This window comes from Telopea speciosissima, chromosome 8 (assembly GCF_018873765.1).
Source record: "Telopea speciosissima isolate NSW1024214 ecotype Mountain lineage chromosome 8, Tspe_v1, whole genome shotgun sequence".
NCBI lineage: Eukaryota > Viridiplantae > Streptophyta > Magnoliopsida > Proteales > Proteaceae > Telopea > Telopea speciosissima.
In genome coordinates, this window is record NC_057923.1 from 56,952,061 (window position 1) to 56,974,924 (window position 22,864).

The 22,864-nt window shown below is 39.3% G+C and overlaps 2 protein-coding genes across 3 annotated transcripts; one reads left to right on the forward strand and one right to left on the reverse strand.

Annotated features, from left to right (window-relative positions):
- Positions 1-1,622: 1,622 nt before the first annotated feature.
- On the forward strand, positions 1,623-22,643 carry LOC122670802. Of its 2 annotated transcripts, XR_006334254.1 has the most exons (8): positions 1,623-2,822; positions 4,436-4,580; positions 4,732-4,785; positions 4,909-5,000; positions 14,302-14,537; positions 14,675-14,842; positions 14,924-15,118; positions 22,632-22,643. XR_006334254.1 is itself a non-coding variant. In XM_043867790.1 (7 exons), exons 1-7 carry the CDS (start codon positions 1,891-1,893, stop codon positions 15,019-15,021), a joined length of 1,725 nt encoding a protein of 574 aa, XP_043723725.1. In that variant the 5' UTR covers positions 1,623-1,890; the 3' UTR covers positions 15,022-15,448. The 2 variants fall into 2 exon arrangements, 1 of the variants encoding a protein (XP_043723725.1); XM_043867790.1 differs by lacking the exon at positions 22,632-22,643 and having other exon boundaries at positions 14,924-15,448.
- Positions 15,711-18,224, reverse strand: LOC122670801 (leucine-rich repeat receptor-like protein kinase PXC1). Its single transcript, XM_043867789.1, has 2 exons — positions 16,654-18,224; positions 15,711-16,573 (listed from the first exon to the last, which is right to left on the reverse strand). The coding sequence occupies exons 1-2, from the start codon at positions 18,047-18,049 to the stop codon at positions 15,894-15,896; spliced, it is 2,076 nt and encodes a 691-aa protein (XP_043723724.1). The 5' UTR covers positions 18,050-18,224; the 3' UTR covers positions 15,711-15,893.
- Positions 22,644-22,864: the final 221 nt, after the last annotated feature.

Genomic DNA, 22,864 nt, shown 5'->3' on the forward strand with positions numbered 1-22,864 from the left:
ACCCTGAGCACTCATTACTTTTCCCTTCATTATTTAATTTTTGTTTTTATCTTAAACTTTTTGGTATTCTATATTTAGTCTTTTAGATCCCATCTCTCTCTCTCTCTCATAAATGATAAATATTCACAAGTGATGGGCAACTGATACTCATTCAAATGTTTTGATAAGGTTAAAAAAAAAAAAAAAAAAAAACTCAAGCAACAGCATGATTTATGCATTTTAAATTTTTTTTAATATGAAGTTCATTGTACAGTTTGCAATGATAGATTCCATCTATTTGAAACTGATGTGAAGAACTGGAAAAAATATTTAAACAAAATTAAATGAGACTTTTTTGTAATTTTTACCAACAATGATTACAAAACAAACCCAAAAATTTATAGTAATTAAATTTAATTCACTTTTCGTTCTAATTTGTTTGGAGTTGAATAGAAAAATATGATAGGGTTAAGGAAACTATTTTCAAAACTTAATTACCATATTCGGTAATATATTAAAATAATTATACGATTACAAAAAAAAAATCTATTTTTTTTAAAAATAATTTTACTTCTCTTCATTTTTCTCTAATACAAGAATAAACCATCTAATGAAAAAAATCAGGAATTCATAAAATTTTCACTTTCGAAAGTAAAGAAGTGAGTTCATATTCAATGAGCATTGAAAATTTTAAATTTAGAACTAAACCCAATTCCATCTTCTATTATTTGTTCCTAAATTACACGACCCATCAATTTATCAATCTTATCCTGTAAAACGAATTAAAAGATATGGTATAGTACTTATAGATTTTTTTAATCCTATTCCTCCCCCCCCCCTCCCAAAAAAAAAATTATTGTAAGTACCTTTATAATCCCAATCTAACCAATGAGATAGTTGTTAGCACCTAGTCTTGTTCACATAAAATTATTAATTCATCATCCATGTTTAAATAGGACCACATCCAAGTCCCCTCCCTCCCCCACCCCTTACCAAAAAAAAAAAAAAAAAAAAAAAAGCAGATGGCCCTAGTGACATCAAGGATTTAGTTCACAGTATTAATGTATCTGCCACCGTTGATACTCATACCAATACCAATATCGATATGGATCGGCCGTATTAAGCCAGATCAGATGCTTTTGCCCTATTTTTTTTATTTACTATTTGATATGAATCACAATTATACGATGAATCCGATCTCGACACCTTAATCCATGTGTAACATGGGCTATAGGACCACAAACCTCAATTTTATTCCTCTCTATTCCATTCTTTGAATTAGATAGGAGTATAGGACAGCAAAAGAGTTGAGTTGGTGACCAAAGGATCACTTGGGGTTTGAAGTTTGGACCATTTGGTTTCTATTTAAAGGAAAAACATTGCTTTAAAGGAAGTAGGAATGGGGTTTTCATGTTCTCTTTTTTTCCTTTGGAAGCTTCACTTCTCACCAATAAACCAAACCACAACCTTTGTAAATACCTAACTTCTCACCTAAACCCATCACTCAAGAGTCAAGAGACTCTCTTCTTACCCAAAAAAAATAAAAACAAAAAACTCTCTTTAGGTCCCTTTGGTGGTTTGGACCGTTTGGTGTCTCTTTCCCTCTAAGAAGGTTTCAAGAAAGATGTTGTGTTGTTATCAATATCATTGCCTAAGTGGGGCCCAGCCCTTCGGAAGTACAGTTTCATTCTAAAAAATTAACGGAGCCGTAACACACTGTCACGGTACTGGTGTGGATAGTTCACCTTACCCAATTACCGTTACTAATTTAAGTAAGGTTTCTTCATTTCCTTCAACGATCCTTCACTGAAACCTAACGTCGTCTACCTCCCGTTCCGTCTCCCTGGTTCGAAAACCCTAACCCTAATTTCTGCCCCCGAAAATCTTTCCTTCTTCTTCTCTCTCTCTTCTATGGCCTCCTGCGACGACGATTTCAACCTTCTCAGTGACGATAACCAGACAACGCCTCACCCTCACCACCACCACCACCAACACAACCTTCATCACCCCCACCCATCATTCGTTCCTCATCGATTTACAACTGCTGCTGCTAAGCCCATTCCTATCCACCCTCCTTCTCATCCTCTCAACAACCTTCGTCCCACCAATGCCGCCGGAACCGGCGGCATAAGTCCTAAGAAGGTAGCTGGAGCCGCCGCTAATGCCGCCGGAGATGAAGACGATACAGACGCATACAGCGACGCTGCCTTCTGCTCCCAGGCTGACCCCAAGTGCCCTCCCCCTTTTCACGATGTTAACCCTAATTGTTTTGTTCCCGAAGACGATCCCAATCCCTTCGCTGCGGAGGAGGAGTCAGACCCTAACAAAGCTCAACCTGGTAATGTTCGTATCGATAAGCGTAAGGATCGTGACGAACTTAGCGATGGAGGTACCCCTTACAGCTACAGGAAGTCCAAGGCTGGTGGTGGTTCTGGTTCCGCTACGGGTACCTCTGGTGGGGGTGATTATAGGAAGGATCGTGAGGAGTGGAGTGATTCTGCGATTGGTTGTCTTCTCGACGCGTATTCGGAGAAGTTTGTTCAGCTGAATCGGGGGAATCTGAGAGGGAGAGACTGGGAGGAGGTGTCGTCGATTGTGAGCGATAGGTGTGAGAAACAAAAGTCTTATAAGAGTGTGGAGCAGTGTAAGAATAAGGTGGATAATTTGAAGAAGAGATATAAGGTTGAAAGGCATCGGATGACTAGTGGTGGTATGACGGTTAGTCACTGGCCTTGGTTTAAGAAGATGGAGCAGATTGTTGGGAACTCTGCCTCGTCCAGGGCTTTGTCTGATGAAGACAAGTCCATGGGGGCCTCTTCTAGTATGCTTAAGCAAAACAAGAGGTATTTCTTCTTTTTAGTTTGAAGTTTCTTCCTCAGATGGTTTATTCTTCTGGTGGCATTATTTTGTTCTGATAGCTAAGTTATCGGTGGATGCATGTTTTAGGTTGTTCTCCTGCAAGTTAATGGGAATTTAGTTCTGGTTGTATATTCTGTTCCTGATTGACTAATTAGCGTTTTGTATCATCTCTATACTATTGGCGTGTTTCTATTAAATTCCCTTCTAAAAGCTGAGATGATAACTTCCGATTGTGCTCATTGCACTGTTTTAACCTTATTTCATTTAGGTTACAGAGTCATCTTCTTGTTCCACGTTTACATCTAGTGGGGTTCTCTACACTGGCCATCTCTCTTGGTAAAAAAAACTAAATGAATAAACAAGGTTGTGTGGATGCTATAGATGACTGGTAGTAGTTGAGGACTTAGTGGTTTACCATGAGGGGGAGAAAAGGACCTAGCAATGTTTGATTTATATCACATTGACTATAGTCTCTTTTGGGATTTTAAACATGTGCTTACTCCTTTTCTTAACCACCTCTTAATTTGGCAATTGAATCTGTTCATTTTCCCTTTCCTAGGATGAATTTATTGTCAGCAAAAAAGTGGAAAAATATTTTACCCCTGCAAATGTTACATGTTATCAACTTAAATTATTTAAGTTGTAGTTGCCAAGTTCACTGCAGTAGGATCAATGTACTGATATTCTCAGGCCTTCATGTAACAATCAAACATCAATTCCAGCGGCTGATTCTGGCTTTCGAATGGTCTTCTGCAGATCAGTAACTTTCAAAGCAGAACTCTCACTGACATCGATTGGAATAAAAGATAATAAATAGAAAAAGATAGAAGAATGATAATTTGGATTGAGCCTCTCACTCTCTCCCGGGCATCTCACCTCTCAACTGTATCTAACAGCAGTCTCAGTTTTTCAAAACAAAACTTAAAAGGGAAAATGGAGTTCCCAATATGCAAAAATTTCCTACCTAAATGGCTGTTTCCTGAAATGTGATATATGTATTTTATTTCTGTTTTTTTTTTTTTTTTTTTTACTTCTTTCTTATGGACAAGAGTCGTGTCTGTCTTGGCATTTCATATGAGTGTTTAGATGGAGAGGGCAGTGGAAACCCTTCACTCATTTCTCTGATATGATCAACTATGATGTGTCTAATAAATAATGATCACCTAACCTAGAGGCCTATTTAATCATGCTTTTATGGTCCTCATTTGCTTTCAAGCCACCTGCAAAGTGGTTCCAAAGACTAGTGCTCCTTTCAAAATCATTTGAACCCTCCAAGCTACCTGCCTTAAATTGACGTAGCAGTTCTAGGGTATTGAAAGTGTCTGATGAACTTTCTAATAATGTGTTTCAGAAACTTCAGAAGTTTCATCATAAGCTTTCAAAGCATTTTGCTTACGTGTAAAATTATTTTTTTAGAAAACAATTATTAGTAATCTGATAGATGTGGAATTTTTAGTTTGAAGCTTCTATATTGTTCGAGAAAGTTTCTCATTTTGAAGAAATAAAGGTGCCTTTTCTGTTTGGTCCATCATGAATCTTGTGAATGAAAAGAATATTGTTGTTTTATCCTGATCAAATATTTGTTATTTATATGCAGATATGGAATTTCGGCGCCTAGCCCAGGTAGCTTGCCAAATACCATGAAGTCCAAATCATTGACAAATCCTAGATGGCGGAGAGTGGTTTTTAAAATTAGTGGTGCTGCATTAGCTGGGACTGGCCCTCAGAATATTGAACCAAAGGTTTATTACTGCATTGTTGATTAAAGTGTATTGCTATTATAATGTGCATGCCTTAGCATGAAATGAAACAACATTTGTGGATGAATAAAGTCATCTCATTCCATTGTCTGGCCTGGAGTCTGTAAGTTGAATTGATTTCTTCTATTGTCAGGTGACCATGCTGATTGCTAGAGAAGTTGCAGTGGCTTCCCGCCTTGGAGTGCAGGTATTTCCTAGACTTTCCCAATTTTCTGGTCAGAAGTATCCATTTTTGAATGTTTATCCATTACGACCTGGTTTTTGGATTTGTATATTTGATTTCTGAGATGCATATTATGCTTTAAATTAGGTTGCAATTGTTGTTGGGGGTCGTAATTTCTTTTGTGGAGACACATGGGTAGCTGCAACTGGTCTTGATAGATCTACGGCATACCAGATAGGGTAATGTGATTATTTTTATATCTTCACGGTGATACTTCCTTTTCTTTACATCTTTTTATTGGTTCTATTCCCGTTGGGCCTCTATATGTTTATAAATTACTGGGGTTCGTAAGTTTATTTTATTGTGATAGTGACACTGCTTTGACTTGTGGGCCGGGCTGTATGTTCATTCGGTTTTTGGGTTGACGTGAAATTGATCTGCTCTGTTCATCCCTGAATAGCGACCTTGGAAATATCTAGATCAAATTGCAACACTAGAAATAGGGCCAAATGAAATGGTTGGAATCAATCCTCCAGTGGTAGCCTTATTCTTTTAATCGGCCATGCCCACTGATCTGTCTGTATGGTCCAAGCATGTACAATCTAGATTTCATTTATAATTGGATTATTGGAAAGTTTTGATGTTTATATCTAGTGTATGACATTGTTATATTGGGTGCCTGATCTTGCTGAGATCCTCGTTGGGAATATAATGAGCTGGGCCAACCTTTTTCATAATCATGTTTAAGAAACAGGGGAATGAGAGAGAAGGATTCCTCTTCTGTTTAGACTTTAGATGACTGCATAGTGGTTGTCATTCATGGAATTAGAGTGAAATTTGAGAAGGAATTGAGATATTGATCATTAATTGAACTCAATTCTCTACCTATCTCTTAAAAAAAAGGGGAATGGTTAGCAAAGAAACGGAGAACTCAGTTTTCTTGTGTTCTATGACTTGCATATGTTTATTATGAGCACATAACTTGGATCCTATTTTGTGCAGAGTTTAAGGTATAATAAGTTTCTTAACTGTTGAAAGACACAGAAATAAGATCAGAATGTGGTGTTAAGTGTCATTCCAACATACCGAGTTTTAAATCCTTAGGGTGAATGGTTTAGATGATTGATTTTGACTTGGGAGTGATGCAGATTATCATCGAAATGGGCTTATTTCTTTAGAAATAAGTCTAGGGTTGGGATATATATATATATATATATATGTTGGGCCTTTGATCCCAAGGGTTTTTTTATGTAATAGGCCACTTTTATGGCCTAAAGTTGGAGTACATGAGTTACATACGGGATTGGCTGTATACTTAGTTTATTTTCATGTTTTAAATTGAACCGGTCCAAAGCTGGTTTCAACCAGTGGTTCAATTTAAGTGATTTTATTAGTTTTTCTTTTAGTTGTTTAGTTGGGCTGGATTAGGACTCTATTTTGAGTCTATTCAGTTTCCTAGACAGTTTAAGTTAGCTAATAGGTTAAGGATTGGGTTAGGCCTTTCCTTTTTGGTGTATGAGTCTAATTTTGAGTTTTTTATATAAGGTTGTAAGGGGGCAAACATTGAACACGAATTTGATAAATGAAAAAAACTTTTGTTTGCTGCCATAGTTGCTGCTCTGCTCTGTTGAGTGTTGCCTTGTGAGTTATATCAAGGTGAAGGGACTGGTGGATCTCCAGTTGAGTCCTTGCATCTGGTAGTACCGGGAGGATTGGTTGTAAGGGATTGGTGGATCTCCAATCGACTTCTTACATCTGTTAAGATCGGGAGGCTCTCTTATCCATCTTCAAAGCTGTTGCTGCCATTGAAGACCAGTTTTCAAGTAAGTAGTTTACTGTTACAGCATTCAACCTTATTCTTCTCATCCTCCAACCTAAGCCCTATCCATCCCCATTGATTCCCCTTGTTATCTACCATTAAAAACCTAAAACCTGCAGTTATTCTTCTCCCCTTCTAGAAGGTCACATGCAAGGTGATTTTCGTGAGATTTCTACCCAGCTAAATCTAACCGTTAGAACCTGCTAATAATTTGATCGAATCTTCCTCAAATCCGAAGAGAGACTCGATTCAAATTTCAGCACAATCCCCAACCGATTGTCTGAAATTACAGTTTTACCCCTATCTCCTTCGACTAGGAAACCTCCATAACTCCAGATTTAACCATCTGACTTAGCTGTAACTTTCAGCATATATTCCCCTCCACCCTACCCACACTCGACCTAAAGCCCTTGCCCCAACTCCACCTCTAAACCCAAGGTTTCATCACTTCCCTATTTCCCAAAACCCTAACCCTAGTTGCTGCCCAATTACTTCTAAACTACTTCTACTCCTCCAAAACCAATAAAACCTAGTACATTAGACTCCCCTAAACTTGCCTAGCTTTATCATATTAGACTCATCCCCATTACCCTAACCCTAACCCTAAATTTGACCTAAAACCTAAATTCTGCCCCCATCGAACCAGCAGTTCTACAGACCCTGGTTGTCTGGCTCCTAGCAGGTCTCCTACCTATCTAGGACTACATTAGGGAGTTGCCTTGATCAATGACAAGCTCTGAGAGAGTCGTTTGAGGTGATATGGTCATGTTCAACAGAGGCCTATGGACGCCCTAGCAAGGAGGAGTGATATGATCCTGATTGAAGCAGCTAAAAGAGCTAGTGGCAAGCCTAAAATGACTATAGGAGAAGTTGTGAGGACATATATGCATAGGGATCCAGATCCTATCCAACGACCTGACCTCCCTTCCTCCCTCCAACCTGACACAAGCAGGGGTGGACCCCACCCGTGCAAGGGGTAGGGCGGTCATTTTGCCCCTGCTTGTGTCTGGTTGGAGGGAGGGAGGTCAGGTCGTAGGAAAGGAGCCGGATCCCATGCATAGCCTAGGTCTTGTTCCAAGTATGACCTCGGATAGAGCCTATTGAAGGGCAAGGATCCATATAGCAGATCCCATTTAGCTGAGATTCTCTTGTCATGTTGGGTTGTGCCTCTTTCCTCTCACTTTCATCTTCATTTTTCATTTTTCTTTTGTCCTTCATCTTTCTATTGTCTCATTTCCCATCCCTTTTTCATTTGTCATTTTCCTTTTTCTTTTTTTTTTTTTTTGTTTTAGACCGCAGTTTCCCTACATTGATTTCTGTGGATCTATGTAGCAAACCCCATTAAGTTGGGATGAGGCTAAGATTGTTGTTATTGTTGGGGAATTTTCTCACTCCACCATACAACACCCTTCCCGCAGCTCCTTTCCTGGCTCCTGCATCTCCCCTGCCCCCTGCTTATCCATCTCACCCCCTCCCGCACAACTTCGGAAGCCCCTTTTGCTTCCTTTGTTCTCCGCTTCTCGCACAAATCATTGTGGGAGTGATCCAGTAGTGGGTTTTTCAGCAATGAGGCCAAATTCTATTAAACCCAGATACCTCTCTCTCTCTCTCTACCCCTCAAAGTTCCACTGAACCTTACATGCAGTCTCCGACAGTAGCTAATTTCGTCAATAAGGAGAAATTTGGCAGACCCAAAACCTTTCTCTCTCTCTCTCTCTCTCTCCACGAATCTATAAATATTTTTGTTGCTGGCTATAAGCTGAAGTATAGTCCAAAATCAGTATAGAGTGTCTTCTCATATGTGGTGAGCAAGAGCTCGTGTTGGGCCTAGAAGGTCAGCGTCTCCTCGCGACTTCGAGACTAACCGATCGCCCTGCATAAGGAAATAAAGTCACGCCCTCTCTACCACCAATTGGTTTTAGAGTAGCAGTAAGCACTGTGCATTTCCTAAAGAATGGAACTTAGCTCAGCTCTACTGAGCCAAAAGAGAAGAACCGCCGGAGGCAGACGGTAGAGGATCTAACAGAAGACCGTGCTTCGAAGCTATTGCACTGAGATTTTTGTTTTAAGAACACTTTACCTTACCCTTCTGATCCAAAAGACCAACAATTGGTATCAGAGCCAAGAAGGTCAATGTCTCCTCGCAACTCGGGGACTAACCGCCCGTTCTATCATCAAATTTTCCTATGTTGTCATCCTCCTTTTGATTGTAACACTTGGAACCAAGCACTTTAAAAACTTAACTGTAGCTCTCCTTCAAACATAGTTGTCACAACATTTAGGTGACCCAAGGCGTTAGAGAGGGTTCATAATCAAGGCGACACAAATTAGGCGACCAAGGTGCCCTCCTAGGTGACCAAATCGACCAAGGCGCCTGGACGCCTAGGTGACACCTTGACAACTATGCTCCCAAACCACTATTTCATATGGAGTTTTGTTTTCATGAGGGCTCCAAGAACACCTGTTTTGAATGTAGATAGAGGTGAACAGTGCTTCTCTCCAAACTCTTTTTGCTGCATTGCTCTCAACTAGCATAGATCATGCCATTTCTTGAATAGTTATGTTCTTTCTCTCTATTACCCCATTTTGTTGAGGGGTTTTGGCTGCAGAATGCTGGATTCTAATTCCATTCTCATCACAAAAGGTAGAAAATACATTCTAGGTATACTGACCTTGATCTGACCTTAAGCATTTAATAGTTCTTTCAGTTTCATTCTTAACCCCTTTTTTTTAAAACACTTTAAAACTATCCAGAGCCTTAGTTTTGTCCTTGAGAAATGTAACCCATGTCATCCTTGAATACTCATCAATGAATAGAATGAAGTACCTCTCACCTCCAGTAGCTTGGATTCTCACAGGACCACATAAATATGTGTGAATCAACTCCAAAGGTTTGCTTGAATAGTGCTCCTTGAGCTTATAGGTTGCCTTTGTGTGCTTACCTTTTTGACATGAACTGCACACCTGATTCTTGGGGGTTTTGATCGTTGGTAGATCTCTAACTGCTTTTCTTATACTAACTTTGGCCAAACTCTTAAAGTTTAAATGCCCAAGTCTTCGATGCCATAGCCAGTTTTCATCTTCTGGACTCATCATGCAAATGTTTTCAAAACCTTCATTTAAAACATACAAGTTTCTAGCTGTTCTTGTACCTCTTGCCACTGTCTTTCTACTAGTTGCTTTCATGATTACATAACCCTCCTTTGTGACCAAAATCTCTTTTCCATCATCACAAATTTGACTCACACTTAGCAAGTTGTGTTAGTCCACTCACATACAAAGCATTGTCTGACTTGATCTTGCTTTGATCTAAATTGACTGGTCCCTTTACTTCAATTCTTTTACAATCATTGTCGCCAAACCTCGCTGACCCACTGTCAACCTGTTCAAGACTTAGAAATCTTGCCTCGTCACCTGTCATGTGTGAGGAGATGGCCTACTATGTGCTTTAAAATCTGTTTGCACTACTAGAGATATGTTGTTATCTCTCCTCCTTTTTACAGTCCAAATAGTTTTTTCAGCTAAACTAATAGGCTGTGGCTTTGGTTTTCCTCTGCTCTTCTTATGATTAACTCTTCTTTTCTGTTGTTGCTCTTGTTGGGGATATCTTGCAAACCTTCTCTTTGCTTGCATTTGAGAAGGGAGTAGTGTGTTGCAATTTCTAGTAACATGGCCCAACCTATAACATTTGTAGCTTTCAACTCTCCTGTGCTAATGCTGTAATCCTGTTTCTACGGTCGAATGTCATAGGCTTGACTTGCCTCCTACAATCTGCCAACCTATGGCCAAAATTGTAACAGCCATAACAATATCCATAGAAGTAGTTCTGTCTCTGCCAAGTGTTACCTGTATATCTCCTGTACCTCTGGTACAATATGATGCACAGAATCACACAATTTTTTTTAAATGGAATAAAAAGCCGAAAGAAAGAAAAGAGGGGAGAGAAGAGGATCCTAAAGAAGAAAGAAAGTGGAACCTTCTCTGATCTACGACGGTCAACAGACAACTCGTAGGTAGGTTCTCTACTTCTTTTATAGTAGCAATGGTGGCGGAGCGGTGGCCGCTGCTGCAATCTTCTCTTTGTCAGCGGTGACTGCTGCTGCTGCCACTGTTGCTTCTTCTTCCACCCCCTCCATCCCTCCTTTTTACTTCTTCTTCTGCCCCTCTTGCTGCTATTGCTGTTTCTGCTTCCTTCTTACTAGAGGGGAGTTGAGTCGCGAAGGGAATTAAGTAGAGGAGGAATTTGTCTTGTGAAGGAAATAGTTAAGGGTTTTGCATGTCTCTTTTCTTCTTCTTCTTGTACTGCCAAGTTCCTGGATGGGACAGCGAGACAAGGCGGCCTAGGCGACACCCATGTAACCAAGGCAGTCGCCTTTTGTGTATACAGCGAAGTGATTAACTTCCCAACCCCTCTTGCAGCACCTGGATGCCAAGCCGCAGCATAGGTGACGCTGTGACAACTATGCTTCCCATAACAATGTAGTTGCTTCATTTATCTCAGATCTGATCATAGATTTGATCATTAGGCCTGTTTTCATCTGAGATCCATAATCTGGATTTTCAGATTGCATTAATTGGTATCAGAGCCAAACGTGGCTGTTAATACCATGATCCTACCCTTTTGTTTGCTATCCGTCATCAACTTCAACTCGTGCAAGAGAACTTGCAAACGATTGAAGCGAATATTGAAGAAACTCGGTGACAATGCATAGAATTTAAGAACAAATTGTTGATCACATCCAATCGTCCAATCGTATGAGATCTTTGTTCAATAAATTGATCTTAGTCGTTGAACAATAGGTGGAAGAACAAGACGACGAACCAGCTACGATGGAAGACGTAGTGGCTCCAATTATCATTGAAGAATCACCCATATAGGAGCATAAACTTGCTGCTCTTTTGATCAAGCTAGTAGAATTTGTGCTTCCACATTGCGACTTCAATAACTGATTCCTTATCGCTGATTTTGTACCATTGGATCGTGGTCTAGTCGTTGACTTCAGTAGATCAAGGAAGGTGGATTCTGATCGTGTGTTGGTAATCCTCCCATTCTACAAAACTTGAGAATGAGTTTTTCTTAACCGAGGGGGAATTGATGCAATTGCATTAGACATTAATCCCATATGAAGGCCTATGCCTAAGCTTGGAAGGTCCATAAGGTGGTTGCCGTCCAATGGACTGAAGTTGACCATTGGGTAAATTATATTAAAGGTTGGGCCTTTTATTTTTTTTGGCTTTCATTGGAATGGCCCTAACTTATAAGCTACCCATAAAATGGGGATAAAATTAGTGGACGGGATTTGCAATTAAATATTTGGATTAAATTAGGATACTTAATAGTTAGAGTTCTGTTTTGAGTTTATTTACTTTATTGATTATGTTAGAGTGATTAGGAGTCCTTTTATGAGCCAATTTAGAAAATTTAAAATGTATTTATATATGTAATGCGCCCCTCTTCAATTGGAGATGATTTGAGTATAGAATTGGAGTTCTTTTAAAGAGTTTTGGTGTTGTTGAGCAGTACATACGGGATTGGTATTCTATACCTGATTTCTTCTTTTCTCTCTTCTTCCACACGTTTTCTCTCTTATTCCTCTGAAGCAGATCGATCACATCTCTTTTCCGTCCCCTTCCATCCAAGGTTCTAAAACTCTGGTTTCAACCAAGATATGGTTGAAACCTCTGATTTTCCCTAGCCAACTCGAGTTGATGGTTTTGAGGCCCAAAATTGTTTTTTTAATCTGATTTTTTGTAATGAGCCTATTTTTGACATTCTAAACACAATGCATGAACTATTTTCACAAAATGGTACTTGTGGTTTTAGACCCAAGTCTGATAGTGTATATTGTTCTTGGACATTGGTTGGAAACCAGAACAAACACTTATTTATGCTAAATATCATTTAAGTAAATGAATCCTTTTTTAAAAATATTATTTATAAATAAATAAATACCCCCTATTTGAATCCAATAAAAATATTTAAAAAAATCAAATTCTAAAAGTATAAAAAGGCAACCCCCCAGTTCAAGAACAAAAATTGGATTTCGGTGGTAGGTGCAATTTTCAACTTTCTAATGATGAGTTTTTTCTCAAATCTAAAAATTTCATAAATCTTGATATGGTAAAACATTGCTAAAAACAAAAAGTGCGGTAACATATTCATTTGTTTTGATGTCTAAAAAGTATTTTCATTCATACCGATTTTGATGGCATTCGCGCACACCAAATTAAGTTTGACCTCGTTTATGAAAGCTTTCCAACAAATCCAAGATTGCTTAAATCTGATTTATATATTGGACTTATGTTTGGGTCAAACTTAATTTGGTGTGCGTGAATGGTTTCAAAATTGGTTTGAATTTTAGTATTTTTTTAGACGTCAAAACAAATGAATATTTTACCGCACTTCTGGTTTTTAGCAATGTTTTACCATATTAAGATTTATGAAATTTTCAGATTAGTGAAAATCCCCATCATTAGAAAGTTGAAAATTGCACCTACCGTCGAAATCCAGTTTTTGTTCTTGACCTGGGGGTTTGACTTTTATCTTTTAGGAATCTTTATTTTTAAATATTTTTATTGGAGTCAAATAGGCAGTATTTGCTTATTTATGAATAATATCTTAAGTTTTACTTAATGATTTTTGGCAAGTGTCTGCCCTAGTTCCTGGCATAAACAGTCTATCCTGGTTTTTAGCCAGGTTTCCTCAATTTCGATGGGGATAAGTGACACTTATTTAGGTATTTAGGTCGAAACTAGTGAAATATGGTCTACAAATGTTAAAACCAACCGAAACCCTGTACTTTTTAAACTCTCACCTTAACTTGTCTCGGTGGTTTCGGTTGGTTTTGACCGAGATCTCTTTCCATGCTTCCATCAATCTGAGTTCTTCCCTTAATGACGCAATTGCTTTCTTTATCTTAGTTCTGATCACAGATTTGATCATTTGGCCTACTTTGCATTTGAGATTCATAATCTGGATTTTCAGATTGCATTATAGATATTGTTAGTTTAATTATAATGGTTGTAATATCTAATGAATGCCCATTTTTTAATGCCTTTGTCTGATGATCATCTTTTGTATAAATAATTTTAGGGAGAGGTTTCCTTCGACGGCCGTGTACTAATTCGGGTGAAGGAGGGTTCCCCATTTCGAATCTTCCAATTGGGGGGAGGGGGACAATGTTTTGTGTGTTGGCGTGCAGAAGTGTTCCACACACTGTCCATGAGCAGAACCGTTTCCCATAATTTAATGGAAACATATAATTATGCTCGAGGACACCTTACTTGAGTATCTTGTTGTACACTAGCCATGAAGAAAGATGGATTAAAAGTTGTAAATGGATGGATGGTGGTTGTTAATGCATAAAAATGAGTTGCTTCGTCCAACAGTCTCCTGCTTTTTGGTGTCCTATTTTAAATTTCTAAACATATATTGAAGATGTATACATATTTTTTCGTGCGGGAAATAGTGATAAATTCTTCATTTTTTTCTAAAGAAAATATCTATAGAATTATAATTATGTGGTTTCTCTGAGCTCGAACAATTGTTGGAGACAGAAGTTGATTGTGTGATGTTTAATGTTGTTCAAAGAGTGATCCATTGGAGGTCTTGTTCTTTAAATTTCTCCCTTCACTTACATGTTGCTGCCAGATATAATGATTTATCAAAGTTCGTTCTATGTTGATTAATACCTGGCATTGTTGGAATTTTATGCTATCAGGATGATGGCGACTGTAATGAACTCAATTTTGCTTCAGTCAGCTTTAGAGAAGATGGGTGTTCAGACTCGTGTACAAACAGTATTTCAGATTCCAGAGGTTGCTGAACCATACAGCAGGAAACGGGCTGTTCGGCATCTTGAAAAAGGAAGAGTTGTTATATTTGGTGGTATTGGGGCAGGCATGGGAAATCCTCTCTTCACAACAGATACAGCAGCAGCTTTAAGAGCATCAGAGAGTAGGATATTACCCTACCCGGAAAATCCCAATTACAAACCCTTTTTTGGCTGTTGCTCATAGTCAGTGTTTGCTCTTATTCAATTCGCTTGCTCTGAAGGGAGTTCTGATGTTTCATGTCTCAATTGTTCTGACCAGTAAATGCGGAAGCAATTCTCAAAGGTACCAATGTTGAGGGTGTCTTTGACTCTAGAAGCAACGCCAATGTTAATTTTGAGCACATTTCTTTTCGGGAATTTGTCACCAGAGGTGTTTCCTCCATGGACATGATGGCAGTAACATTCTGTGAGGAGAATGGAATCCCTGGTAAGTTGATGTTCCTATTTCCATGTTGTGATAGATGAATGTTTTTCCCTCTTGCTCAAGTGTCCTTTCCTGTCTTTCCAGTCGTCGTCTTCAATCTAAATGAGCCTGGGAATATTTCTAGAGCATTATGTGGAGACCAAGTCGGTACCCTGATTGATCAAGCAGGAAGGATCAGCTGATGCATAATGAACCCATCTTTGATGGTGGATGCTGCTGAAGCCTCAGAAGCACGAACAATAAGAACATAAGATACAAACTGAGCATGATGTAACCTTGGTTCACTCAAATTAAGCTATCATGGTCAATTTCCATCCATTTGAAGCCAAAATGGAATCCAGCAAGTCTGTTCTTTTAATTTGAAGCTACTACTGTGGATACAGGAGTGTAGTGGAGGTTTGGGTTCGTTCTTTGCCACTGGCTATTTTTTAAGTGGCAGAGTTAGGCAACAGCCCAATTTGTTATCTGTTCAGGTTTGCAGAGGGGGCCACGTTTGTTGATACAGGATTAGTGGTATAATTGGCTGATGTTGTGTGCCCTTTGTATTTATTTTAAGAGTAACTGTAAATTGTTGACAGTCCAGGTCATATAGTTTATTTATCTGAATATGAAACGAGTGCGAAAAGAGAGAAGAAATGCACACAAATTGTTTTTGATAGCAATGGTCATTGTAGTTCCAAGTCCTAACAGCAATGCAGTTGAGGAATTGAGGAAATGTTTTAGGTAGAAACTCTTGGTGAGATTCAGCAAAACTACAATTTTCTCCTATTGTGAGGTACTAGCAATAAAAGGCTGCAGGTGCTTTATGAGCTGCTGCTGCTGCTGCTTGTTTGTTAAAGTTAAAATTTCTGATAACACCAACATAATCTGCAACCAATAAGAGTAGGATTACAGTTAAAGAAAATAACACATTCATACATAGAGAAATACATCATCAAATAAAAACTAAAAGAACCCATAAATCTAAAATAAGGGAATCTAAGGAACAGTGAGATTCTGCAGCAGTAATAAACTCCGGCGAGTAAAGCCCAGCTGAGGGATGAGAAATCAGAACTCAGTAGGCGGCCATGGCGTCTTCAGTGGTGGCAAGTGAAGGCGATAGGGAATTGCGGGATTCGTCCAAATCATCTCCCAGTGGAGACTGCTCCACCCCGATATCCTCTATCATCTTAGCCACCTCAGTCATTGTAGGCCTCTTCTCTGGTTGCGGCACCACGCAGGCCATTGCCACTTGAAGCATGGCCACCATCTCCTCCTCGATGTTCTTGTACCTCAGCAGCTCTGGATCAAACACCTCTGCCGTCCACTCATCCCTCACAACAGATCTCACCCATGTCGGCAGATCCAAACCTTGGTCTTCTTCCTCCCCTCTTGGACGAGTCGGCGATGGATACTGAGTTGGAGCTCTACCAGTCAGCACCTCTAACAACAACACTCCGAAACTGTACACATCGGCCTTCTGAGAGAGTCTCTTCGTCTCTGCCTGCTCTGGAGCCCTGTAACCTCCCAATCTCGCCGTGGCATGTACTGGATTCAGAAGCAGCGACAACCCAAAATCAGAGATGCAAGCCACGCCGTTCTTGTCCAAGAGCACGTTCGACGATTTCACATTCCCGTGGGGAATCTTAGACACATTGTATTCCTCATGAATTCGAGCGAGCCCACGAGCAGCTCCTAATACCAAGCTGATTCTCGTCGTCCAGTCCAGTGGAATTCTTCCCGGGCCTCGATTTCCTGAAACGCAGTTCATCATTAACAACAGAAAAACAGGCGAACGAAGAAGGGAAAATAGAGGATTCGATTGGAAGTCATACCATGGAGAAGATAATGCAAGCTCCCATTGGGGAGATAGTCGTAGACGAGAAGCTTCTCCTCCTTGGCATAGTAGTATGCTCTGAGACGAACAATATTGAGGTGTTTGAGTTTTCCAATCAAATCCATGTACTGCTCAAACTCCTTCTTAGCACAAGGGTTGGCGTCTTTGAGCCTCTTCACAGCCGCTGTGCACCCATCTTCTAGCACAGCCTTGTATACAGTCCCCAAGCTTCCTTTCCCCAACATCTCCGCAGAGGCCCTGAGCAGATCCTCCAGCTCAAACTGTTTTCTCCTGTCAAAAAACACCAACTTACTCCGATCGGTCGCCGTTGTTTCATCACTATCTCCACCACCACCACTACCACCATTGTTGGCATAAACCTTCTTTTCACCCGTGAAGCTCTTCTTGCTCCTCGAGTAGTCACTACCCGCTTTGGAGCTTGAATTGTTATCTCCAGGGCATCTCTTGCAGCAATGAGCGACTACAAAGGACACAATGACTAGTACAACCACGCAAATCGCCACCACAATCCCAACAACGGCGCCTGTTCTGAGCCCCTTCCGCGGTTCTTCCTTTCTTGTCGGATCGGTCAAGATAGTTGTAGGCATGGAGCTGGGGTTCGAGGGCACCACCGTCTGATCCGGCGACGATGACGCTGAAGCCGGAGGAGAAGCATCTGTGAAGGAGCAAACAGGTAATGGGCTAGACCCACATAGCCCTGCATTGCCTGCAAAGCTTCGCAAACCAAATTTTCTCTGTAACCCAATCGGAAGTCTACCAAACAACTCGTTGTTTGATACATTAAGCTCCTTGAGCAAGGGAAGAGAAAAGGAGAGATCAGGGAGTTGGCCAGAGAAGAGATTGTTTTGGAGACGCAGAGTGAGGAGACGGGTGAGGTTGGAGATGGAAGCAGGAATGGGCCCGCGGAGATTGTTGTCGGAAAGGTCGAGTCTCAGGAGACGCTTTAGGGACGCAATGTCGGCGGGGATTTCGCCAGAGAAGTCATTGTTGGAGAGGTACAGGAGCTTGAGGTTGGAGCAATTGGTGATGGAGAGAATGGAACCGTTGAGACGGTTGCCGTGGAGATCGAGGAGGCGGAGTTGGTCAAGAGAAGAGAGGGAGTCGATGGGGCCTCGGAGGTCTAAGAATGGGAGGGAGAGGGAGACGACTCTGCCTGCTGCACTGCAGCGGACACCGTGCCATAAGGACGTGCAGGCGTCGCTGGATGTCCAGTTGCTAAGAAGGTTGCCGTGGGCGTCGGCTTCGGTGCGGAATCTGAAGAGAGCCTCGGTGTCATTGTTGGTGATTAGAGCAGCTGAGAAAGAAAGGGATGAGAAGAGAAAAACAAAGCTAGCGAAGAAGACAGGAAGGAAGGCGAGGGCAGGAGCCCCCATTGGAGAAGAACAATAGACAGGACTCAGGAGTGAATGAAACTCAAAAACTAACCCAAACTGATTTGTTGGTTTGGGTTGGGTTTCGTTTCAACTCTGATGCAAGTTTTCAAATTTAAATTATGGGTAAGTTAGTATTCGCCGTTCTGGTGAGCTTCACACTGTATCTCACTCCATTCTCTGCTATGAAGCTAAAACTAAGACGAAAACAGAGAGAGAGAGAGAGAGTCTCTCATATTGACTTCACTCTTCTTCTGCTATTGGTCTCTAGGTGGGAAAACTAAAAGGAGGAGAGGAATGATTAAAAAGTGCAAAGAAAAGAAGGAAGGAAGGGAAGGGGTGTGAGGGGGTGTTGGTGGTTTGAATGATTGCTGCCTTCCACTCCCCCTTAAACGGAATGAGTACTGAAGCTATCACCTTTATAAATTCCTCTTTTTCGCTTCGCGTGTCCCCTCTTTTTAGCTCTCAACTTTTACTTTCTTCATCTCTCTCTCTCTCTCTCTTTCTTTCTTGCTCTGCAAGTGTTGCTTAGGAATTAGGATTGGGGGTGGGTTGATAATAGATTTATTAGATTGGATCCTACACTACTTGTGCCAATCTGATGCTTCTCAAGAGTCACAGATTTTCCAAACATGATCTCGTGCTCTCTCCCTCCCACTGGTCTATTGAGTTTCTCTTTTTTGAAAAAAAAAATGTAGCTTACAAAAGTATGGAAATGGCTACTTGATGTAACCTAACGGTTCTCTCTGTAAATACTACAGATGGGCAAGGAAGGAAGAGAGTAACCTACTTCTTTTGGCCTTTTCTTTTAGGGGGATCGTTTCCTACTCTCCTACTATTCTCTGACAGTCTATGGATTCAAATAGCTGATGAGAAGTGGCACTTTCTCTTCCTTCGTATCTTTTGCTATTATATGGGCAGTCTATGAATGTAAATGGCAGATAAGAGATGGCATTTTTCTGTTTCCTATGTCTCTTGCTAAAAAGACTGCACCAATAGTGTTTATAGCAAAAGATAGTTTATGTCGGCAATAGTTTTCATCCATGGCTCTCATTGAGTACAGTTGGATGGGTATAACTGTTCATTATCACCTATAATTCTGATACCCTCCAATTCTTCTACAATGCCTCACATGGGAGATAAAATGACCACTTATTCATTGTTACTAGTGAATAAGTGGTCATTTTAACTCCCATGTGAGGCATTGTAGGAGAATTGGAGGGTGTCAGAATTATAGGAGATAACAATTTGTTACAAATGGAAGAAATAGAAGAAGCACCATCACTTTTTATTATAAAAAAAAAATTCTGACTGGTACCCTTATAAGACTTTTACGTGCTGTGTCTTTGTTTTTTTTGGGTAAATCACGCTCATAGTTTGAGGTATTGGTATTGGATGCTTGATACGATTGATACCTGATTGATATCGTATTGTGAAACGGTACAGATAATGGGTAAAATGATCAAAAAATCTGTTTTTAAAGAAAACCTAAAGGTAATTTTGTTTGATACAATCGATCCATGATATTGTATCTCTATCATTTCGATTTTGAATGCTCTAAAAGTCTAAAACCATGATCATGATGTGCCTCTCATAGTCTTTGTATTAGGGTAATACACATTTTTGGTAACCTGTAAGAGCACCTTGCGTGCGATTAATTGTCTTTTATTAGTGAATTGAGGGAGAAAGAGGAAAAGAAAGACAGGTGGGTGATAATAAAATACATCTGCAGGTCCCGGTTTCCAAGAAAGAAAAGGTAAAGGGGAAAAAAAAGAAAGAAAAAGCACAATAATAAAGAAAAGAAAGAAGAAATCTGGGGGTGGGGGTGGGGGTGGGGGTGGGGGTGGGGGGCTATTCTTTCAAAAATTTGAAACAGAAACATTTAAAAACAAAAAAAAAAAAACATCTTTTTGACTTCAAAACAGGAATGAACTACTGGCCAAGTGGCCAATAGCCAACAGAAACAGCAGAGGCACAGAGCCAATGGAAATCTTTTTTATATTCCAATAATAATAATTTATGAGAAACAGCAGAATCAATGCAAATCCCTATTTTGGGTGGTTGTCAACTTTTTATTTAAGGTTTAATGGGGAGGCAGAGACCAGAAAGTAGTAAGAAACACCAACTTCACTTTAGCTTCACTTTCTATTAGCATGATAGGTTTAACAGTAATCTTCTCTTTCTCAAAATCTCAATATAATGGTAAACTTTGTTTTTCCCTCTTTCTCATCAATCTAATAACCCCTTTTTATTGACTTCTTTGTCCAAAGCTTCTGTTTCTCAAATCTTGACTCCAAAAATCAAACTCATCTCCGGTCTCCCATCAATGGAACACAGCTCGGATGAAGTTAAAACTACTCCCCCTTTGTTTTCCCTAATTTTACTTGACCCTTATTCTACCTCTGTTGTTGCATTGGACCTTATTTGCTTCATCTTCATCTCTCTTTAAATAAATAAAAAAGATGTGAAAGAATCCCATTAAAAAGAGGAAAAAGAATGTTAACTGGTTTGTATATACGATTCATATATAGGAGGATTTACATAGTAACAAAGAAGAAAGAGAGTGTAAAGGAGGAGAGAAAGTGTGTGAAAGGCTGCATACTAATTTTTCCATAAAAAAAAAGGAAAAAGAATATTAACCGGTCACGTGGTTAGTCGAAATGTTTAACCGTATTTTTGATAATCTCATTAGAATTTTGAGCTATTTTAAACACGTCATACCAATTTTTTTTTAATTTTTTTATTATTTTCATTTTTTATTAACTATGTCTCAGACTATTTTGGGCCTTTTAGCCAATTCAGGCTATGGATGGTTAAGAAACCTCTGGAGTCGTCTACAAGAAGCTCTTATATTGCTGAGGTTTTACCTACTGGCCTTAAGTGCAAAATACCTAAAAAGAGTTGCCTTATATAATGTTCTAATTAGTTTATTTCTTATCATATTAAAAAAATAAAAATGAGTGGGCTCTCTAAGGATTATAATTTTTATAAACATGGTTTAACAATTATAATCTATGGTGTGGTATAGAATCTTCATTTTCTAATGACATAATCCCCTAGCAGCGCCGATGGTCTTAATTCACATTAGCATTATAACTATTGCCATTAATATATGAAGGCATCAAAGTTATTAGATAAGCATAATGATGGCATTTTCTTAACCCCACCACCCCTCAAAAAAACAAACGATGCCCTAACTTGAACTTTATTTAACCCCCAATAATCTAAAAAATACTCAATCTTCTTAAAATTTCTCACAATTCATCCACCATTTCACCCCTTATGGTTTACTGATTAACAACATCACCATAATGCTCATTTCTCTAAAACCTTTCCTCCATACACCCAAAGCTATGGCTATTTTTTCCCCTATTGCTACACAAACCATACTCCATCAGATTATGGAAAAGGTTTATGCATTGTGTAAGTGGCAATAAAACATTCTTCTAGCCAAAAATATATATAATAAAGAATGACAGAAGTTTTTATGCACGGCCAAGCACATGCACGGCCTGAATTAATTATTGTTGGATAAGCATTTATGTCCATTCAAATTGACCATAAAGCCCCCACACCCCCCTATTGAATGAATGATGTATGGAATCTACCGTGCATGAACTCCTTTCCCAAAAAGAATTAACTGAAGAGATGGCATTATCCTACTCCACTTAGTACTCTTTCGACAATTTGGTTCTTTTATTTATGATCCATTAATTTATGGAGAAAACCCAGGTGAAGAGCAAATCTCTTCATCCATCGTGATTTGACGTTATGATTGGACTCTTCGAATAATAAATATAATCATTGATTTCAACTGTTTTATTGACAAAGGTCCAAAATACTCTTTCTCAGTTCAATCGGAAAGTTAGATCCATAGATTAAGAGATTCTCTCTTCACACAGGGTGAAAAAATAAAAAACCCCCGATCCTTAATTTATTACCCATGTTGATGTTGTGATGTTCTTACAGATATAATACAGGGAGGGCAATGTAGTAGCTGACCTATTAGCTGATCATGTACAACAAACATTTGAATCTTCACTTTGATTGTCTCCTCCTCTATAGTTCTAACTTGATGTATTGTTTGTGAACTATTTTAGTTTTAATATTATTAGATCTTTAATAAATTTCCTTTTTACGGGATGAAATTGGGTTTTGATCCATAAAATTTGCCTTAATTTGGGGTTTAGAATTGCTGGAGAGGAATTAGAAGGAAAGAGTATTTAATCATATAGTTGGTTAGCCATTAAATCATCTTGTGGACAATCTTTTGGGGATATAATTAAGGTTTGTTTGGTTGGAGAGATGCATAATCACATAAAGGCATGTGGTCTCTTACTCTTGATGATAAAAAGGGGGAAAAGAAGGAAATAATAATAGCTTTAAATTGAAGTCATCGTTCATTAGAATGGAGAGCTGTTACCTACCATTCGTTGACCTGATAAGCAGAACACATGACTCCAATGTCACTAAGTCATGCTCTTGGTGATGATTGTTCCCTTTCATCCCTAACCTTTGATGTATCTGTTGGACTGATGTGGTCCAAATTGCCACATCAGTGTAGATTCTTTTGTAATGTTGCAAGGTGGTTAGTCTCTTTTCTTAAATTGATAATTGCCATGATGGGCAGTAGTTATCAATAGAAGATAAAATAGGGGAGAGGGTTCTTGCTTTAATCATGAGAACACTAATCTCCATCTATTAGTGTGTGATAGTGAAGAGACTAAGAAACAAGATAACCTTTCCTTCGCCTTTGACATACATATTGTAGAAGAACTGGAATAGCTCAGAGACTACAATGGCAACAACGTCATCCTT